This window comes from Lemur catta, chromosome X (assembly GCF_020740605.2).
Source record: "Lemur catta isolate mLemCat1 chromosome X, mLemCat1.pri, whole genome shotgun sequence".
NCBI classification, from domain to species: Eukaryota; Metazoa; Chordata; class Mammalia; order Primates; family Lemuridae; genus Lemur; species Lemur catta.
In genome coordinates, this window is record NC_059155.1 from 45,047,988 (window position 1) to 45,070,668 (window position 22,681).

The 22,681-nt window shown below is 34.1% G+C and overlaps 1 protein-coding gene across 1 annotated transcript in view; it reads left to right on the forward strand.

Annotated features, from left to right (window-relative positions):
- NAP1L2 (nucleosome assembly protein 1 like 2) overlaps nucleotides 1-21,783 on the forward strand; it is a 56,891-nt gene extending 35,108 nt beyond the window's left edge. Inside the window, exon 2 of the mRNA XM_045537523.1 lies at nucleotides 19,268-21,783. Coding sequence (XP_045393479.1) covers nucleotides 19,581-20,969 — 1,389 coding nt within the window. The 5' untranslated portion in view covers nucleotides 19,268-19,580 and the 3' untranslated portion in view covers nucleotides 20,970-21,783. The remainder of the gene's footprint in view (nucleotides 1-19,267) is intronic.
- Nucleotides 21,784-22,681: the final 898 nt, after the last annotated feature.

Consider the following 22,681-nt stretch of genomic DNA (forward strand, 5'->3'; position numbering starts at 1 on the left):
ATTACTGTAGAATCATAATAACTTTTTTTTTGTTTTGTTTTTTGAGACAGAGTCTCACTTTGTTGCCCAGGCTAGAGTGAGTGCCGTGGCGTCAGCCTAGCTCACAGCAACTTCAAACTCCGGGGCCTAAGCGATCCTACTGCCTCACCTCCCGACTCCCGACCCCACCTCCTGGGACTACAGGCATGCGCCACCGTGCCCGGCTAATTTTTTTTTCTATATTTGTTTTAAGTTGTCTAGATAATTTTTATTTCTATTTTTAGTAAAGACGGGGTCTCGCTCAGGCTGGTCTCGAACTCCTGACCTCGAGCGATCCACTCGCCTCGGCCTCCCAGAAGGCTAGGATTACAGGCGTGAGCCACCGCGCCCGGCCCATAATAACTTTTGATATCTTATGGTATAACTCTTCCAACATTGTTAGTATTAAATTATCATGGCTAATTATATTGCCATACATAATTTGGAATCAGCTTGTTAATTTTAACAATAGTAATCATGCTGAAAGTATATTTGGGATTGTACTGAATATATAAGTCAATTTGACGTGTATTGACATCATAATAATAAAGGGTCTTAGAATCCATGAACATGATACATATCTCCATTTATTGAAGTCTTCTTTAATTTATCTTGGCAATGATTTATAGTTTTGACTAAAGGAATTATTGCTACCAAGTATTTGCTGGTTTTGATACTCTGATAAATGGTATTTTTACAGCTATATTGAGGGATAATTGATATACAATAAACATTACATAAAGTATACAATTCATGAACTTTGACATATGCATATACCCTTGAAACAATCATCAAAAGAAAATGAACAAATCAATAACTTTTCAAAATTCTTCATTCTCTCTTTTTACTTTCTCCCTTCCTGCAGCCTATCTTCTTTCAACCACAAAACTGCTCTACATAATTATATATGTTTGTATTTTCTAGAGCTTTTATAAATGGACTGATTCAGTATCTACCTTTTTGTCTTGCTTATTTTACTCTTCACAAATATTATGAGATTCATTGGTATTTTCACACACTGGTATAATTAGATTGTTCCTTTTTAACTTGAGTAGTAGAACATTACCCTGATATACCACTATTTGTGTATCTCTTTACCTATTGATAGACATATTGAGTTGTATCCATTTTTTATTATTAAAGCTAAAATTCTTTGAATATTCATATAAAAATGTTAGTACAGACATATGTTTACTTTCTCTTGGGTAAATATTACTAGTCAAAAGGTTATATTGTATGATAATAAAATACAATCAAAATGTTGATTGTATGATAAGTGCAACTTGACTTAAAACACTCTCTTATAAGTGACCAAGCTTTATTAAAGTGATTGCACCATATATTCCTATTAGTGTATTATACTTAAAAATTTTCAAATTTATTTATTTTTTATTTTTTTTACTTTTTTTAAATTTCAGCATATTATCGGGGTACAAAAGTTTAGGTTACGTATATTGCCCTTGTCCTCCTCCCCCCCCAGTCAGAGCTTCAAGCGTGTCCATCCCCCAGATGGTGCGCATCGCAGTCATTATGCATGTATACACCCATCCCTGCCCTCCTCCCATCTGCCTGACACCTGATTAATGTTATTCCTATATGTGCTCTTAGGTGTTGATCAGTGAAACCAATCTGATAGTGAGTACATGTGGTGCTTATTTTTCCATTCTTGGGATACTTCACTTAGTAGAATGAGTTCCAGCTCTATCTTATGAGGGTTTATTTTCCAGAACATATATAAAAACTTTACAAATCAAAAATAAAAGAAAAATAATCAAATTTTAAAAATGAGTAAAGGATTTGAATATACATTTCTCCACAGGATAAATACAAATCACCAATAAGCACATGCAAAGATGCTTAACATTATTGGTCACTAGAGAAATGAAATTCAAAACTAAAATGTGACATCACTTTACACTTACTAGGATGGCTATAATAAACAAACAGGGAGGAAATAACAAGTGTTGGTAAGGGTGTGGAGAAAATGGAATCTTTGTACATTGCTGGTGGGGATATAAAGGGTGCAGCCACAGTGTAAAACAATTTTGCAGTTCCTCAAAAAGTTAAATATGCCTCAACAATTTCACTCCAAGGTATATAACTAAAAGAATTGAAAACATATGCTCAGACAAAAATTGGTAACTGAATGTTCTTAGTGGCATTATTTATAAAGGTCAAAAAGTAGAAACAACCCATATTTCCATCAACTGATAAATGGATAAACAAATTGTGTTATATCTATACAATGGAATATTATTTAGCCATAAAAAGAATAAAATACTTGACTGTGCAGAAGCTTTTTAATTTGATCAGGTCCCATTTATTTATTTTCATTGTTGCTGTCATTGCCTTTAATGTCTTCGTCATAAATTCTTTCCCTAGGTGAATGTCTATAAGAGATTTTCCAGCATTTTCTTCCAGAATTCTTATAGTTTCATTCCTTTAGGTTTAAGTCTGTTATCCACTGTGAGTTGATTTTTGTGAGAAGTGAGAGATGTGCATCCTGTTTTAGTCTTCTACATGTGGCTACCCCATTTTCCTAGCACCATCTACTGGATGAGGATTCTTTTCCCTAGTGTATGTTTTTGTCTGCTTTGTCAAAGATTAGATGGCTATATGAGGATGGTTTTATATCTGGGTTCTCAGTTCTGTTTCATTGATCTATGTCTCTTTTCTTGAGCCAGTATCATGCTGTTTTAGTTACTACAGCCTTGTAGTGTAGCTTGAAGTCTATCATGAGAGCAAAAAGACAACCTACAGAATGGGAGAAAATATTTGCATGCTACACATCCGATAATGGGCTGATAATGGGCTGATAACTCAGGAAAATCAGCAAGAAAAAAATCAAAAAGTGTCATTAAAAAGTTGGCAAAGGACATGAACAAAAACTTTTCAAAAGAAGAAAGACTAATGGCCAACAAACATATGAAAAATATGCTCAACATCTCTAATCATCAGGGAAATGCAAATCAAAACCACAATGAGATATCACTTAACTCCAGTGAGAATGGCTTTTATCAGAAAGTCCCAAAACAATAAATGTTGGCATGGATGTGGAGAGATAGGAACACTCATACACTGCTGGTGGGATTGCAAACTAGTACAATCTCTTTGGAAAGCAATATGGAGATACAAGTAGAACTACCCTTTGATCCAGCAATCCCATTACTGGACATCTGCCCAAAGGAAAAAAATACATTCTATAAAAAGAATCTGCACCCAAATGTTTATAGCAGCACAACTCACCATTGCAAAGATGTGGAAACAACCCAAGTACCCATCAATACATGAGTGGATTAATAAAATGTTGTATATGTATACCATGGAGTTCTACTCAGCCACAAAAATCAATGGTGATATAGCACCTCTTATATTATCCTGGATAGAGCTGGAGCCCATTCTACTAAGTGAAGTATCACAAGAATGGAAAAACAAGTAGCACATATACTCACCATCAAATTGGTATTAACTGACCAACACTTATGTGCACATTTAGTAGTAACATTCATCAGGTGTCAGGCAGAATGGTGGGGGGAGAAGGGGATAGGTATATTCACACCTAATGGGTGCAGTGCATACTGTCTGGGAGATGGACAAGCTTGAAGCTCTGACTTGGGTGGGGCAAAGGCAGTATATGTAACCTAAACATTTGTACCCCGTAATATGCTGCAATAAAAAAGTTTAAAAATAAAAAAATTCTGTCAAGCAAGAATTTTACATCCAGGAAAATTATCCTAAAAAGGAGAAGAAGAAATTGAGACATTTCAAGATAAACAAAAACTAATTAACTTCATCACTAACAGATCTTTGCTAAAACAAATACTGAAGGAAGACAAGCAGACTTAAATGAAATGACATTAGAAGTTAACTTGAATCCTTAAGAATAAGCAAAGAGTACAAGTAAAGATAGCCACATAAGTAAATGTCAGAGACAGTATGAATGCATTTTGTAACACTTTTCTTATCCTAGCTTCTTTGAAAGACAGCTGCCTATAATAATGATTACAAAACTGTGTAAGGGGATAATGCATAAGATACAATCTGTGTGACAATAATACTACAAATGGGGGGAGGGAATAGAGCTGTATTGGAGCACAGGTTCTATATAATATTGAAATTAAAATGTTATTAAACTAAATTGTTATAAGTTAATATACATATTGTAATCTGAGATCATGCACTAAGAAAATGAGTAGCATATACTAATTCTACTGACATAATTTATATTGCTTACAATAAATTCATGTGAGACTTGATGACACAAGTAGGTTAAAAACATGATGGCAGAAAAAATATACTATGTAAACAGTAACCAAAAGAGATCTGAGTTTATTATACTATTATCAAACAAAACACGTTACTGGGACAAATAGGAATATTTTATAAACATAAATGTGTCAAATCTGCATGATGACATAGCAATTATAATCATATATTCCCCTAAGAAAGAGCCCCAAAATATATGAAACAAAACCTGACAAAATAAAGGGAGACAATAGTTAGAGACTTTAATATTCCACTCTCAACAATTGAGAGCACAAGTAGCCTGACAATTAGTAAAGATGTAGAATATTTGAACAACTATATGAATCAACTTGATCTATAAAACATCTGTACAACACTTTATCTAACAGGAGAAAGAAATGTACATTTTTTTCAAGTACAAAATGAAATACCTTTCAGGATAGAACACATAATCAGCAGTAAAATGATTCTTAATAAATTTAAAATTATTGAAATCATTAAAAACTACATTCTCAGATGTCAATAGAATTAAATTAGAAATTAGCAAAAGAAGTTTGGAAATTCCAAAAGTATTTGAAAATTAAGTAATACATTTGTAAATAACCCATAGGTCAAACATAAAATTACAAAGTCAATTAAAAATATTTTAAATTGAATGAAAGTAAAAACACAGCAAAACATATTAGATGTAAGTAAAGCAGTGATTTTATGGAAATGTGAAGCTTTAAATGGATATATCAGAGAAGAAGAAAGAAAGAAAATAAATTATCTGTGTTTCTCCTTAAGAACATTTTAAAAAGAACAAGCTAAACCTAAAGAAAGTAGAAAGAAGAAAATAACAAATATTAATATTAGAATGTAAATCAAAGAAATAAATAATAAAAATCAATAAAACTCCATATTAGTTCTTTGACGATATCCAAAAAAATTGGCAAGCCTTTATCCAAAGTAATCAAGCAAAAAGAAAGAAAAGACAAAGGTCATCAACAAGAGGAACAAAGGAGACAACATTAATACTGACTTTTCAGAAACTAAAAATATTATAAGGTCATAAAATGGACAATTTATGCCAACAAAGTCAATAACATATATGAAATGGACAAATTTCTATTAATAGAAAAATACAAGTTACCAATCCTGTTTAGAAGAAACAGGAAATCTGACTAGGCCTGTTGCAAATAAATAAATTAAAATAGTAATTAAAAATATTCCTCCACACAAAAAAGACCAGGATGGTTTCACTTATGAATTAAATCAAATATCTAATGAGTCATACAAATACTCTACAAACTTTTCCAGAAAATAGAGGTAGACAGAATACTTTTCAATACATTCTATAAGACAAGTATCTATCATCCTTATACTAAAGACAGACCAAGACATTATAAGAGAAGTGTACTACAGCCCAATATCCCTAGTGAACATAGGCAAAAATTATTCAGTAGTATATTAACAAACATAGTCTAACAATATATCAAAAGAATTATACACCATGACCAAATGCAATTTATTCCAGAGACACAAGGCTAGTTTAATATCTGAAAATGAATGTAATCATCCATACTAATAGAAGAAAGTAAAACACTCCAGAATCAGCTCAATAAACACAGAAAAAAAGAATTTCGCAAAACCTAACAACCATTCATGATAAAAATTCTCAGCAAACTAGGAACAGAATAGAATTTTCTCAAATGGATCAAGAACATCTATAATAAAGCTACAGTAGACATAAATCATAATATTGTTAGCTTGAAGGTCTTAACCATAAGGTGGGAATAATGAAATGTGTGTTCTTGCTATTTCTGTTAAAATTGGTACTGGAAACACTAGTCTGCACAGTCTGACAAGAAAAGGAAAGAAAGAAGTAAAACTTTTTATTTACAGGGAACATGATTCTGTATGTAGAAAATACTAAGGACTCTACCAAATAACTATTAGCATTAACAAACAAGTAGAGCAAGGTGGCAGGATACAAGATCAGCACATAAAAATCAATTGAGCTGTATACATAAACAATAAGCATAAAATTAAGAACCCAAATCCTTTGGAATTTCATCAGCAAAATGGCAGACCCAAAACACCAAAGTCTTATTCCCCTACGGAAACATCAAAAAGAAAGCCCAACAGCTGTCTAAATCAACTTTGTAGGAGCTCTAAAAAACACAGTTTTACAGCAACCAAGCAATCACCCAATCAAGAAAAGGTCATCTTCAAAATGGTAGGAATGTTTTGTTGCATTTTTATTTGTACTTGTCCCACCACCTTCCTGGCATGGTAATGGTCTTGGTCTTGGGTTCTCAATTCCCTCCTTGAATCAAACAGAGTGGAGCAGAACTTATTTGCAAGTTATTGCATATATCTCTTCTAATCTGGCTGGGGGAAACCTGAGAAGATGCTTGCCAACACTTAGTAGAACTCAGAACACAGGTGGGCAAAAAAAGCTACAAAGGGACTAAAAACTCACAGTTGCTCAGGGAAGAGATTCTGGGTGAAGACATAAAGTAGACCATCTAAGGCTCAGAGAAAAAGCTGTGGTGAGACTCTTTGAAAAATTGGACATTCAAAAGAAGACACTTATAAAAAGGAATTTAAAAAGTTATGTGCTTGCCCAGGGAAGACACATGCTAAATAAAAAAATCACCTAGAAAGACATTAAGCTTTCACCTCGGGCTGAGTTTAAGGCTTAGAGCAGCCTATCTAATTAGTGAAGAACTGCCCCATCACTGAAAAAGGCTTCAAAGACAAAGAGAGGTGTTTTTTCTATTTTTGTTGTTGTTTAGTGGGTTTATTTGTTTGTTTATTTCAGCTCTGTATTCAAGAAAATCTCTGTCCAAATATTAGCTGAACATAAGCTAAAGAAAATTTAAGAGAATACAGAAAACATTGAACAGTCTTAGAAAATATTGTGTGGTAAAGTCCAAAAACAAATGTACTATAAACTTCAACAATAAAAAAATATAGCAGACCTAGGGAAAAGGAAAGAATCTAATTTACACAGTTACCACATTATAATGATTACATGCCCAAATATCAACAAAAAATCACAACCATACAAAAAACATGAAAGCATAGCTAATTCAAATGAACAAAATTAATTGACAGAAGTTATCTCAGAGGAAGCCTAGATATAAGACTAAACAAAATCTTTACCACACTTATATCATAGAAGTAAGTTATAATGCCCAAAATCAGAGTAGGTAACTATAGTTAACAAAAATGTATTGCATATTTCAAAATATTTAGAATAGAGGACTTGAAATGTTCTCAAAACATAGAAATGATAAATTCTTAAGGTGATGGATACCCTAAATACCCTGACTTAAGCATTATACATTCTATGCATGTAACAAAATATCATATATAGTCCACATTATATTTTAATAAAATCTTTAAAAGGCAAATCTAAAAAAACCCTGCTATTTTAAATATACTACAAGGGTTAAGGGAAACACAGGAAAAAAACTATAGTGAATTCAGGAATATGACATGGAAAAAACTCTGAAAATCAATAGAGAAAACATCTATAGCATATACTCAAAATGAAATGAGGGAGGGAGTTGAAACTTGTCACTACAAAAAATAAAATAACACAAAGGAAGTCAGTAATAGAGGAAATGAGACAAAAAGGGCATAAAACTTTTAGAAAACAAAAAAACAAAATGACAAAAATAAGTCCATCTCTATCAGTAAATTTTAAAATATAAATAGATTAAACTCCTAATAAAAAGATAAAGATTGGCAGAATGAATTTAAAAACATGATACAACTACATGCTGTCTACAAGAGACACATTAGTTTTTAAAACATAAAGAGGTCCAAAGTGAACGGATGGAAAAAGATATTCCATGCAAATGGTAAACAAAGGAGAGCAGGTATGTCCATACTCATATCAGACAAATAGACTTTAATTCAAAAACTATTACAAGAGACAAAGAAGGACATTATATATTGACTAAAAGGTCAATGCACAAGAAGATATAATAATTATAAACATACATGTACCAAATATCACAGTCTCAAAATATGAGGCAAAATTGATAAAAGGAAAAAAAGACAGTTCTACAATAATAATTGGAAAACTCAATGCATCACTTTCATAATCGGTAGAGCAATTTGAGAGAAGATGGTTAAGAAAATAGAGGACTTAAACAACACCATAAACCAAATACATCTAACAGACATATAGACAATAATATATCCAACAACAGCAGAATACATATTTTTCTCACATTCTCATAAAAATCACTTTAATGGATGGCCATTCATTAGGCCATTTGTTAGGCCAAAAAGCAAGTATTAATGAATTTAAGAAGATTGAAATGGTTGCAAAGTATCTTTTCCTATTTTCCTATTAAAATAGAATGACACTAGAAATCAAAAGAAATACAAAACTCACTAATATAGGAAATTAAATGAGACACTTTAAAACAATAAATGAGTCAAATAAGAAGTCATGGGACTCACCTCAAAAGTATAAAAGCCATATATGACAAACCCATAGCCAACATCATACTAAATGGGGAACAATTGAAAACATTTCCATTTCCAATTGGAACCAGACAAGGTTGCTCACTATCACCACTTCTATTCAACATAGAGCTGGAAGTCCTAGCCAGAGCAATCAGACTAGAGAAGGAAATCAAGGGTATCCAAATGGGGACAGAAGAGGTCAAACTATTGCTCTTTGTTGAAGATATGATCTTTTGTCTAGAAAACCCCAAAGATTCTGCCAAGAGACTCCTGGAATTGATAAACAAATTCAATAAAGTCTCAGGTTACAAAATTAATGTAAACAAATCAGCAGCATTCATATATGCCCACAACAGTCAAGCTGAGAACCAAATAAATGACTCAATACCTTTCACAATAGAAACAAAGAAAATAAAATACCTAGGAATATATTTAACTAAGGAGGTGAAAGACCTCTAAAAGGAGAACTATGAATACTGAGGAAGAAATAGCAAAAGATGTAAACAATTGGAAAAATATGTCATGCTCATGGATTGGAAGAATCAACATTGTCAAAATGTCTATATCACCCAAAGTGATCTATAGATTCAATGCAATCCCTATTAAAATACCAACATCATTTTTCACAGATATAGAAAAAATAATTCTACACTTCATAAGGAACCAGAGAAGACCCTGTATAGCCAAAGCAACCTCAAGCAAAAAGAAAAAATTAGTAGGCATCAATTTACCAGACCTCAAGCTATACTATGAGGTTATAGTCACTAAAACAGCATGGTACTGGCACAAGAACAAAGACATACACCAATGGATCAGAACAGAGAACCCAGATATAAAACCATCTTCATATTGTCATCTGATCTTTGACAAATCAGACAAAAACATACAATGGGGAAAAGAATCAATATTCAATAAATGCTGGTAGGAAAATTAGATGTAGAAGACTCAAACAGGAGCCCCACCTCTCACCATTCACAAAAATTAAATCACAATGGATAACATATTTAAACCTAAGGCATGAAACTATAAGAATTGTAGAAGAAAGTGTTGGAAAAACTCTTACAGACATCAGCCTAGGCAAAGAATTTATGAAGAAGGCCCTCAAAGCAATCACAGTGACAACAAAAATAAATAAATGGGACCTGATCAAATTAAAAAGCTTCTGCACAGCCAACGAAACAATCATCAGAATGACTGAACAACCTACAGAATGGGAGAAAATATTTGCATGCTATATATCCAATAAAGGGCATAACTGGAATCTATAAAGAACTCAAGCATAGAGGAAGATGAACTTTACTTATCCTGGAAAAAAAGGAAATAAAAGATAAAAAAGTAAAGAAAAAAAAAAGAAAAAAGAACTGAAGCAAATCAGCAAGAAAAATCAAACAGCCCCATTAAAAGGTGGGCAAAATACATGAGCAGAAACTTTTCAAAAGAAGATAGACTAATGACCAAGAAGCATATGAAAAATGCTCAGCATCTCTAATCATCAGGGAAATGAAATCAAAACTATAATGAGATATCACTTAACTCCAATGAGAATGGGTTATATCAAAAAGTCCCAAAACAAGAAATGTTGGTGTGGATGCAGAAAGATAGGAACACTCATACACTTTTGGTGGGACTACAGACTAGTACAACCTCTATGGAAAGTAGTATGGAGATACCTCAAAGAAATCAAAGTAGAACTACCATTTGATCCAGCAATTCCACCGGGTCTTTACCCAAAGGAAAAAAAGACATTCTATAAAAAAGATATCTGCCTACAAATGTTTACAGCAGCACAATTCACAGTTGCAAAGACGTGGAAACAACACAAGTGCCCATCAATACATGAATGGATTAATAAAATGTGGTAATGTGGTATATGTATACAATGGAGTGCTACTCAGCCATAAAAAATGATGGACTAATACCTCTTTATTAACCTAAATGGAATTGGAAACCATTCTTCTAAGTGAAGTATCACAAGAATGAAAAAAGAAACACCACATGTACTCACCATTAAATTGGAACTAATTGACAAACACTTATGTGCACATATGGAAATAGTATTCATCGGAAATTAAGAAGGTCATGGGGGAGGAGGGGATGAGTAAATTAACACCTAACGGGTACAATACACACTATCTGGATAATGGGCACACTCATAACTTTGATTCAAATGGTACAAAAGTAACTTATGTAACCAAAATTTTGTAACCCTATAAGATTCTGAAATCAAATAAAAAAAGAAAATGAGTGAGCAATAATCCAAAAAGAAAAAGAAAAGAAAAAGAAAAAGAAAAGCAATCACAAGGAAAATAAGAAAATTCTTTTACGCAAATGAAAACTAAAACACTACATACCAAACTTTGTGGGATGCTATGAAAGCCATGTTAAGAAGGAAATTTATAACTGTAAAAATACAGATACCAGAGAAGAAAGATCTCAAATCAATAACCTAACTTTACACTCTAAAATATATGAAAACGATATCAAAATAATCCAAAAGCTATTAGAAGAAAGGAAATAATAAAGATCAATAGAGACACCTAAATTAGGGACTAGAATAACAATAGAGAAAATAAAAAGTTGGTTATTCAAAAAGATCAACACAATTGATAAACCTTTAGCTACATTGACTAATTTAAAAAAATAAAAGAATCTAATTACTAAAATCAAAGAAATGAAAGTGGTGACATTACCAACAATTTTACAGAGCTAAAAAAATTATAAGAAAACACTATGAATATTTGCATGCCAACAAATTGGATAATGTGAATGAAATGAGCAAATTACTAGAAACTCCTGACTTACTCAAACTGAATTATGTAAGTATACAAAATGTAAAAACTCATAAGGAAATGAAATCAATAATCACAAATCTCATAACAAAGACAAGTCCTGTACCAGTTGGTTTCATTGGTGAATTCTGAGAAAGAAAATGAAAGAGTTAACACCAATCCAGCTAATATATTACAAAAAATTGCATATAAGGGAAACTTCTTAACTCATTTTAGAAGGCCAGCATTACCCTTATCCTAAAACCAGGCAAAGAACAAAGAAGAAAATTACAGATCAATATTTTCTATGAATTTTGAGCCAAAAATATACAAGGATGTAGTGGAAACAGTGCTGACAGGGGAATTTATAGCTATAAATACTTACATTAAAAAGACAAAAGACCTCAAATCATTAACTTAACTTTACAATGTAAGAAAGTAAAAGGAGAATACTAAACCCAAAGCCACCAGAAGAAAATAATAAAGATTAGAACAGAGATAATCAAAATAGTGAATTTTAAAAAATAGAGAAATTCAGCAAAACCAAGTCAGTTCTTAGAAAAGATTAATGAAATTGTCAAACATTTAGCTAAATTGAATAAAAGAGAAAAGACAAATTACTAAAATCATAAATGAACATAGAAACATTAATACCCATTTTACAAAAATAAAAAAGATAAAAATGTGCTATGTACAATCGTACACCAATTTGATAACCTAGATGAAATGGACTAATTACTGAAAACACAAAACATACCAAGACTGAATGATAAAAAAATAGAAAATGTGAATAGACCTACAACTCATAAGGAACTTCAATCAGTAATCCAAAATCTCTGGATGAATAAAAGCTCTGGAATTGATGGCTTCACTGGTGAATTCTACCAGACATTTAAAGAAGAATTAACGTTAGCACTTCTCAAACTCTGCTGAAAAATTGAAGATATGGCAACACTTCCTAACTCATTTTATGAGGCTAATGTTGTCCTGATACCAAAGCCAGTAATGATACCACAAAAAGAAAAGAAAAGAAAAGAAAAAACTGCAGTCCAATATCCTTTATGAGCATTGATGCAAAAATCCTCATCAAAGTACTAGCAAACAGAATTCAGCAGCATATTATAAGCATTATAGCCCAAGACCAAGTGAGATTTATTTCTGGAATGCAAGGATGATTCAACATATGAAAATCAATCGAAGTTCCTGTGATGGCAGAGTGGAGGTGACCTGGATTTGTGCTCCTGGAGAGGAAAGCATGGATCTCGGTCTGCCACAACACTAGAGGATCAATCACTCCTCCGCAAGAACAATGGTGTGAATCCACAGAGAATCAGCATGGGACACAGAGAGCAAGAAAAGACTGAGGTGAATGGGAAATAAGATCATGAAAATCTGGAGAGTGTGGGATGGACAATAGAGAGCAGAGTGCGGGATGGCTGTTCCTGCCTCACCAGTGAGTGAGGTGGGTTCAGCCCCACAGGAAAGCGGCTTGTTTCCCCACTGACCTCCACACCCACTCAATTAGGGATCTGCCTGAAGTCGGTGCAGAATCACCGCGGGAGACGTGGGGCTCTGTGGAGAGGAGACATTAGCGGGAAGCAGCCTGGTGCTGTGTTCCACTGTGACAGGGTGGCACTGACCAACACAAAGTCCCACACTTCTGTCTCCCTCCTCCAAGCACACAGATTCTCTTTCCAGGCTGTGCTGCCTGGGATTGAGAAAAGGGTGATGTAGGCAATGTAAGACTATCTTTCCTACACTCTTCAATGCATCTTTTCTTGTTATTATGCTAAAACCAGGTACTGTGATCTCTCATCTTTTTTTTTTTAGTTCTTATGAAGGTGCTTTCATGTGTAGACAGTTGTTCAGTTTTATGTTCCTGTTAGGGGTTCTATTCAGCCATCTCGCTTCACCTCCAATTAGTAAATTTAATTAAAAAATCATTGATTCATGCACTTGAAAAGGGTACATTACATGATACACAAAATATGCCCCCAAAGAGTTATTTTAAAAATAAATAAAGCTGGCATAAATATTGTTGTATGTGCCTTTTTTTGTATATGCCTAAAGGTAGAATTGCTGAGTCCTAGGGGAGGCATGTGTTTAGATTTAGTAGCTACTGCCAAACAATTTTCCAAAGTATTTATGTCAATTTACGCTTCTACTAGCAATATCTAAGAGTCTCAATTTTGCTACATCTTTGCCAAATATGGAATTGTTATAATTTTTAATTTCAGCCATTGACAATTATCTATATAGTAATCATTTATTTGTTTTGCATGTGTGTGTGTGTGTTATATGTATTTCACCTATTTTTGCTTACTTCTCATTTTAATTATAATATTTGGTTTTTGATTTTTTAAATTTATTTATTCATTTGCTAAAAATTTATTAAGCATCTTTTGTTTGTCAAGAATATGCTATAAGTTTTTTTAAAATTTTTTTTGGTTGGTACATAATTGTACATATTCATGGGGTACATGTGATGTTTCAAAACATGCTTAAAATATGTAATGATCAAATCAGGGTCATTAGGATATCCATCACCTCAAACATTTATTGTTTCTTTATATTGGGAACATTCCAAATCTTCTCTGCTAGCTATTTTGAAATACACAATAAATTATTATTACCTATAGTCATCCTACTGTGTTATCAAACACTAGAAGTTATTCCTTCCATCTAACTGTAACTTGTACTCATTAACTAACATCTCTTCATCATCCCCCACCTCTATACCCTTTCCAGTCTCTGGTAACCATCATTCTACTCTCTACTTCTATGAGATCAAGTTTTTTAGCTCTCACATATGAGTGAGAATATGCAATATTTATCTTTCTGTTCCTGGCTTATTTCACTTAACATAATGTCCTCCAGTTCCTACCATGTTGCTGCAAATGGTAGAATTTCATTGTTTGTTATGGCTAAATAATATTCCATTGGGTATATATACTACATTTCCTTTATCAGTTCATCCGTTGATGAATACAGGTTGATTCCATATCTTGGCTATTGTGAATAGTGCTGCAATAAACATGAAAATGCAGATATCTCTTTGATATACTGATTTACCTTACTTTGGATATATACCCAGCAATGGAATTGCTGGATCATATGGTAGTTCTATTTTTAGTTTTTTGAGTAAACTTCATACTGTTTTCTATAATGGCTATACTAATTTACATTACCACCAACAGTGTACTAGTGTTTCGTTTTCTCCACATCCTCATCAGCATTTTCTATTTTTTGTCTTTTTGATAATAGCCATTTTAACTAGGGTGAGATGATAACTCATTTGGATTTTTGTTTGCACGTCCCTAATGACTAGTGATTGTTGAACATTTTTTTTTCATATAGTTGATGGCAATTTGTCTTCTTTTGTTAAATGTCTATTCAGATTATTTGTGCATTTTTATATCAAATTATTTGGTCTTTTGCTATGGAGTTGTTTGAATTCCTTATACATTCTGATTATTAATCCCTTGTCAGATGGGTAGTTTGCGAAATTTTTTCATTCTGTAGGTTGTCTCTTCACTCTGTTGATTGTTTCCTTTACTGTGCAGAAAGTTTGAGCTTGATCTAATCCCATTTGTCTATTTTTGCTTTTGTTACTCGTGATTTTTGAGGTCTTACTCAAAAAATCTTTGCCCAGAGCAATGTCCCAAAGCATTTCCCTAATGTTTTCTTCTAGTAACTTCATAGTTTCAGGTCTTACAGTTAAGTCTTTAATCTATTTTTATTTGATTTTTGTACACAATGGGAAATAGGGGTCTTGTTTCATTATTCCTCATAATGCATATCCAGTTTTCCCAGCACAATTTATTGAAGAATTTGTCCTTTCCCCAATATATGTTCTTGGTTCCCTTGTTGAAAATGAGTTGGCTATAAATGCATGGATTTATTCCTGGGCTCTCTATTCTGTTCCATTGGTCTATGTATCTGTTTTTATACCCATTATCATGCTGTTTGGGTTACTATAGCTTTGTAGCATATTTTGAAGTCAGGTAGTGTGATGCCTCTAGCTTTGTTCTTTCTGTTCAGGATTGCTTTGGCTATTTGGGGTCATTTGTGCTTCCATATGAATTTCAGGATAGTTTTTCCATTTCTGTGAAGAATGTCATTGGTATTTTGATAGATATTGCATTGAATCTGTAGATCACTTTGGGTGCTATGTACATTTTAACAACATTTATTCCTCTAAACCATAAGCATGGGTTATCTTTCTATTTTTTGTGTCCTCTTCAATTTCTTTCATCAGTGTTTTAAAGTTTTCATTGTAGACATTTTTCACTTCTTTTGTTAAATTTATTCCTAGGTATTTTATTGTGGTTTTTTTTTTTTGGTAGCTATCGCAAATGGGATTCCTTTCTTGATTTCTTTTTTAGATTGTTTGCTGTTGGTATATAGAAATGCTACTGAGTTTTGGATTTGTATGCTGCAACTTTACTGATTTTTTTTACCAGTTCATACAGGTTTTGGTGAAGTCTTTAGTTTTTTCTAAATATAGTATCATGTCTTCTGTGAACAAGGATAAATTGACATCTTTCTTTCCATTTTGGATGCCATTTGTTTCTTTCTCTTGTGTAATTGCTCTGGCTAGGACTTCTAGTATGTTGAATATGTTTTTGGGTTTCTTTCAACATTTTTATTATGGTAAAATGGACATAACACAATATTTACCATTTTAACTATTTTTAAGTGTACATACAGTTCAGGGGTATTAAGTATAGTTACACTATTGAGAACCATTATCACCATATATCTTCCAAATGGTTTGATTTTCCTGAACTGAAACTCCTTACTCATCAAACAATAAATTCCTTTCTGCCTCTGCCCCAACCTCTGGAAACCACATTTCTACTTTCTGTCTATAAATTTGACTGGTATAGATACCTTTTGTGTCTGGCTTATTTTACTTCACATAATGTTTTCAAGGTTCATCCATGTTGTAGCATGTGTCAAAATTTCATTCCATTTATTTGTTTATTTATTTAGACAGAGTCTTGCTCTGTCACCCAGGCTAGAGTGCAGTGATGTCATCATAGCTCACTGAAACCTCAAACTTCTAGGCTCAAGAGATCCTCCTGCCTCAGACTCCTGAGTAGCTGGGACTACAGATGTGAGCTACCCCACCTGGCTAATTTTTCTATTTTTAGTAGAGATGGGGTATCCCTTTTGTTCTGCCTGGTCTCAAACTCCTGAGCTCAAGCAATCCTCCCACCACTGCCTTGGCCTCTCAGAGCACTAGGATTACAGGCATTGAGCCACCATGCCTGGCAAAATTTCATTCATTTTAAAGGCTGAAAAAAATTATATATATTTATATCACACTTTATTCAGCCATTCATCTACTGATGGACATATGGGCTATTTTCAACTTTTGCCTATTGTGAATAATGCTGCTATGAACATGGGTTTAAAAATATCTGTTTGAGACCCAGTTTTCAACTTTTGGGGCATATACCCAGAAGTGGAATTGCTGGATCATATGTCAGTTCTAGGTTTAATGTTTTGAGGAGCTGCCATACTGCTTTCTATTGCGGCAGCACCATTTTACATTACTCAGCAATGTACAAGGGTTCCAATTTTCCGTACCATCCCTGATACTCGTTATTTTCTCTCTGTGTGTGTTTTTAAATAATAGCTATCCTAATGGATGTGAAGTAGTATGTCATTGTGGTTTTGATTTGCATTTCCTTATTTAGTGATGTTGATCATCTTTTCATATACTTATTTGCCACTTGTTTCTCTGCTGTGGAGGAATCTCTATTTAAGTCCTTTGCTCATTTTTGAATTGGTTTGTTTGTTTGTTTGGTTGGTTATTCATTTGTAGGAGTCCTTTATATATTTTAGATATTAATTTACTATTAGATATGTGATTTGCAAATAATTTATCCTACTCTCTCCCAATAGTTCCCTTTTAATTCTGTTGATAGTGTCCTTTGAGACACAAAAGTTTTTAATTTTGAGGAAGTCCAATTTATCTATATTTTCTTTTGTTGTCATATCTTTTTTGTTTTATGTAATGAAACACATCATTCCCCTTGTGATTTCTGTGACTGCATGTATGACTCTGAGGATTCTTCAGTCTTAAAAGTAGATGTAGATACTTTCTCTCTGTCCTTTATAGTTTTAACTACATAATATATTTGAATACCAATATATTTTGTTTCAAAATCACATTCTTATGGAGTATTTAAAGACATTAGGATATGCTAATAAAAGGGAAAGTTTATAAAAGTTTATCTCAGTTTTATTTTTAAAAGCAACCAGTCTAAACACAAACATATATATATAAACATGTTACAAAGAAAAGGACCAAATGTGATCTAAGGGTTGTGAAATTATTAGTGATTTCTACCTTACCCTAAAAATCCCCTCATTTTCCAAATTTTCTAAAATAAGCACATATGGTATTTATTATGAGAAAACTATGGGGAATGTTACAACTACAGAACTAGAAAAGAAAAACTTGGAGTGGATGGGACTCATAACCATGGAACTACCAGACTGAGACATGAACATGAAAACTTAGTTTTGTAAATACTGCAATAATATGCAGTACACAGAAATAAAATAAGTAAGAGGAAAAACTTACCTCCAAACTTACAGAATCTGAAAATAAATATGGCATGTCAACAGTGTTTATCTCTGTGATAGTAAAGCAATATAAACTATTCTTTAAATCTGGAAAATAAAAACAGTCAATGAAAATTTTAAAAATTGTTCAATTTATTAATGATCAATATTGGAGATATGGACAAAATAAGCATCACCAGGATTATTACCCAGAGGAAATTTTAATTACTGCACAGTATTCTATCCTATGAATACTCTATCACCTATTTAACCATTTTTTTAGTGCTGAAATTTAGAGTATTTCTCATCCAAAGTACCAAAGAAATGTTATGATTTTTTAAAAGAAATATTACTATATATTTTGGCTTTTATTTTAAAAATTCCCAATGGCTTTTAGAGACAGCATCAAGAAGAAGGAAGTGGAAAGTCAGTATTACTCATAAACTAGGCAACTGTTTTATTGCCTGATGTGTTCAGTAGTCATGCAGTGGGGTACACCTTACTGACTTTTCAATACAGGCTCTCATTGCCCACCCCCCATCTCACCTCCTCCTCCCACAGGAAATGTTATGAGAATTTTTCAATCTAAAATCATGTAGCTTGTGAAAAATACGGGAAAACAAAATATGGAATATATAAATCACCACCCAAAGACCACCAATGCTAACTTTTGGTGTTTTTACACATTCTAGAATCTCTCTGTAAGTTCTTCCACCACCCGCCACTCCCCTCCCCACATCTCTGGGCTAAAATCAGAGATTGATTTAAAATGAGTGGGATGCCTTGCCCTCCTCTATTGTCCGACATTTTAGTTACATTTTCTCTTAGTTCTTTTGAAATTATAAAAGTATAGTATGAGATAAAAGTTGAATGACTAAACTAATAAACATTCTGGGTTTCTAGAAAACTCTGTGCCGGGGGTGGGGGGGTGCGGTGGAGGATGAGTGGGAGGTGGATGAATCAGCCATATTAGAGAACCTGGGAAGGTGAGCAGAGTTGGAAACGTGATAGATCTAATAATTTATTGGGTTGGAATTTGTCAATCACTACAGCCCAGCAAATGAGATTAGAGCAGAGTTGTGGGCGGGAAAGGGGTGACGCAGCAAGCTATTTGCACCAAGAAAATTCAGCCAAGAGACAGCTGCGTAATCAAATTGCAGCACCGTTTTTTTTTTTTTTACTTGCAGCAGCAGCTGCTTGCGGAGGAGGTCTGCCCACTGCGGCTGTCTGCAGTCTCTGGCCCGCTCCTGCAGTACACTGGTCACAGCAGCCATCGCCGCCCTCTGCACCCAGCCCAGGCCGCGGCTCCTTCTGTCCGAATCAGAAAGCCTCAGAGCTGCTTTTTATTCCGCAGCAGCTCCCGCAGTTCGGCCCCCACTGATCGTTCCACCCCTGCCCCGGCCACTGCCGCTTCTGACATTTCGGTGAGTCTTTTCCTGCGGAGGTCAGGTCTCGTGATCTTATTAGTAGCCACCTTAGGCGTGTAAGGTCCTTTGAAAAATGGCCGAGTCAGCAAACCACAAGGAACTCTCAGAATCCAGCCAAGAAGAGGCTGGTAATAATATAATGATGGAGGGGCCCGGGGAAAATCAGGAGCGCGGTGAAGATGCCGCTGCTGGGCCTGGAGATGATGGGAAGCCCGGCGAAGAAGCCGCCGCTGGGCTTGGGGAAGAAGGGGAGAAAGGTGAAAATGCTGCTGCTGGGTCCGGGAAAGACGAGCGAAAAGGTGGAGATAATGATGAGGACTCAGATCCAGACCGTCCAAAAGGACTTATCGGTTATCTTTTAGATACAGATTTTGTCGAAAGTCTACCTGTGAAAGTTAAATACCGTGTGTTAGCCCTTAAGAAGCTTCAAACTAGAGCGGCCAACTTAGAGTCCAAATTCCTGAGGGAATTTCATGACATTGAAAGAAAGTTTGCTGAAATGTATCAGCCCTTACTGGAAAAAAGACGGCAGATCATCAATGCAATCTATGAACCCACAGAAGAGGAATGTGAATATAAAGCAGACTCTGAGGACTATGATGATGAGGAAATGTATGATGAGGAAGAGATGTATGGTAATGAGGAGGGTATGGTACATGAGTATGTGGATGAGGATGATGGTTATGAGGACTATTATTATGATTATGCTGTTGAGGATGATGATGATGATGATGATGACGACAAGGACACTGAGGCTACTGGAGAAGAGAATAAGGAAGAAGAGGATCCTAAGGGAATTCCTGATTTTTGGCTGACTGTCTTAAAAAACGTTGACACACTCACTCCTTTGATTAAGAAATATGATGAGCCTATTCTGAAGCTCCTAACAGATATTAAAGTGAAGCTCTCAGATCCTGATGAGCCTCTCAGTTTCACGTTAGAATTTCACTTCAAACCCAATGAATATTTCAAAAATGAGCTGTTGACAAAGACCTATGTGCTGAAGTCAAGGCTAGCATATTATGATCCCCATCCCTACAGGGGAACTGCGATTGAGTATTGCACAGGCTGTGAGATAGATTGGAATGAAGGAAAGAATGTCACTTTGAAAACCGTCAAGAAGAAGCAGAAACATCGGATCTGGGGAACAATCCGAACTGTGACTGAAGATTTTCCCAAGGATTCATTCTTCAATTTTTTCTCTCCTCACGGAATCAGCTCAAATGGAGGGGATATAAATGATGATTTTTTACTTGGTCACAATTTACGTACTTACATAATCCCAAGATCAGTATTATTTTTCTCAGGCGATGCACTTGAATCTCAGCAGGAGGGGGTAGTTAGGGAAGTTAATGATGCAATTTATGACAAAATTATTTATGATAATTGGATGGCTGCAATTGAGGAGGTTAAAGCCTGTTGCAAAAATCTTGAGGCATTAGTAGAAGACATTGATCGCTAAGGCAGAGCATCTATGGCCCTGAAATTAACTGCCTAGATTTAGTTACTCAAGATATAAGAAGTCGTGTGTTCTGTATTTTTCTTGTAATGTCAGTTAAAACATGCCTCAGAAATATAAGAAAAAAGTTAAAATATTAATTAATTTGACCTTGCATTTTAGTAGTAGAATGTTTTCAAGAAATGTAGACTGTGGTAAATGATTTAAGACATTAATATAGTGCTGTGTAGTTTAATCCTTCTGAAGTCCTTTTGTCATGTAGCTATTAATCTGTGACTGTGAATATTATCAGAAATACTAAATGAGATCAATATTTGTTTAGAAAGAGAATCCTGGGAAGCATCCCAAGGGTTTTGCTGTTGTTTTTTTCTATAATTTTTGTTTTCTTGGTCCTTTAGCTAGTGGGTTTAATTTCATTGTGCCTGCTTCATTTTGCAGTAGAAACGCAGCAGAATTTAAAACTTGAATGCTTAAAAAGAGTCCTGCATATGGTTAAGAATTTCAGACAAAACTATATTTATTGTTAATAACAGCTTGTTCATAGGCTCTTGCACTTTATGTGACTGTGACAAATAATGAAACTTAGTCATATTGAGATTATTGTTTATCAGGAAACTTTCAATCACAGTATTTTTGAAAGCTGGCATATATTCTGTGTGATTGTATAAACCATGATTACAGTGCATAATTCTCTTTTCCTATAGTATATTGAATCATTTATTGAAAGTGATACCTTTATCATTTTGAAAAGATATTTCTTGTTCTTTCACTGCAAAATAAAATGAATAAAAAGTTCAGAGTGTTTCATGTTTAAAAACTGATGTTTTTTTCTGAATATAAAAGTAATATGTTCATTGGAGTATGTTTGGAAAATGCTAAAAAAAAGGCATAATCAAAACAAAAATCCATGTACCCACCTCCCCAAAGATAAGCACTGTTGATGTTTTATTTTCTATAATTATTTTTCTGTGTGTTTATACATGCATGCAAATTTACTAACACTATACAAAGATGTACAAAGAAAGTATATCTTTTTTAGTGTTTATAACTGTGATCTGATCTTAATCTTGAGTTTACCTCCACTCCACTGGGTTGCAGGGAAACAAAAACCTCAATTTTAATTAATCCAGTAACCTCATTGCTATTTAATAATTTAAGCACTCATAAAGAGTGCTTAAATAAATAACAGGCTCCTGTGTGTTAGTCTGTATTTCATATTTCTTACCTACCTTTCCACAATATCATATGGATATATAGGGGCTTCCATTACTTTATGATATGGGGTGAGGGGTATGTACTGACTGGGGACAATGGGTTGTGGTTAATCAGACCTTGTCCCAGAGCTGATGTTACCTTCCTCATCTATAGAAACTCAAAGAGATTTGGCTTGTCTTTATGGCAGACTCCATGAAGGTCATACCCATCCCCTTAGGACAAGAGGGAATTTTTTGGCTCCTTCCATGCCACACGGGAGCTGAGAGTGGCTAGGAAATGCTAACTCTCTTTTGTTATTGCTGCCTAGCCACTCTTCTATCCTAGGTGGTTGTGATGTGATCTCACAGAATTATAAACCAAAAGTGGAACAAAAGCTCTTCTGCTCCTGACTTATTCTTCCACTATTGAGCATGCCTCCTCCTTCAGATTTTGGCCCAGAGAAGTAAGTATATAACGCTGCCTGCCTTTCATATTTCTGTCTCATCTCTCTAAAGTCAACC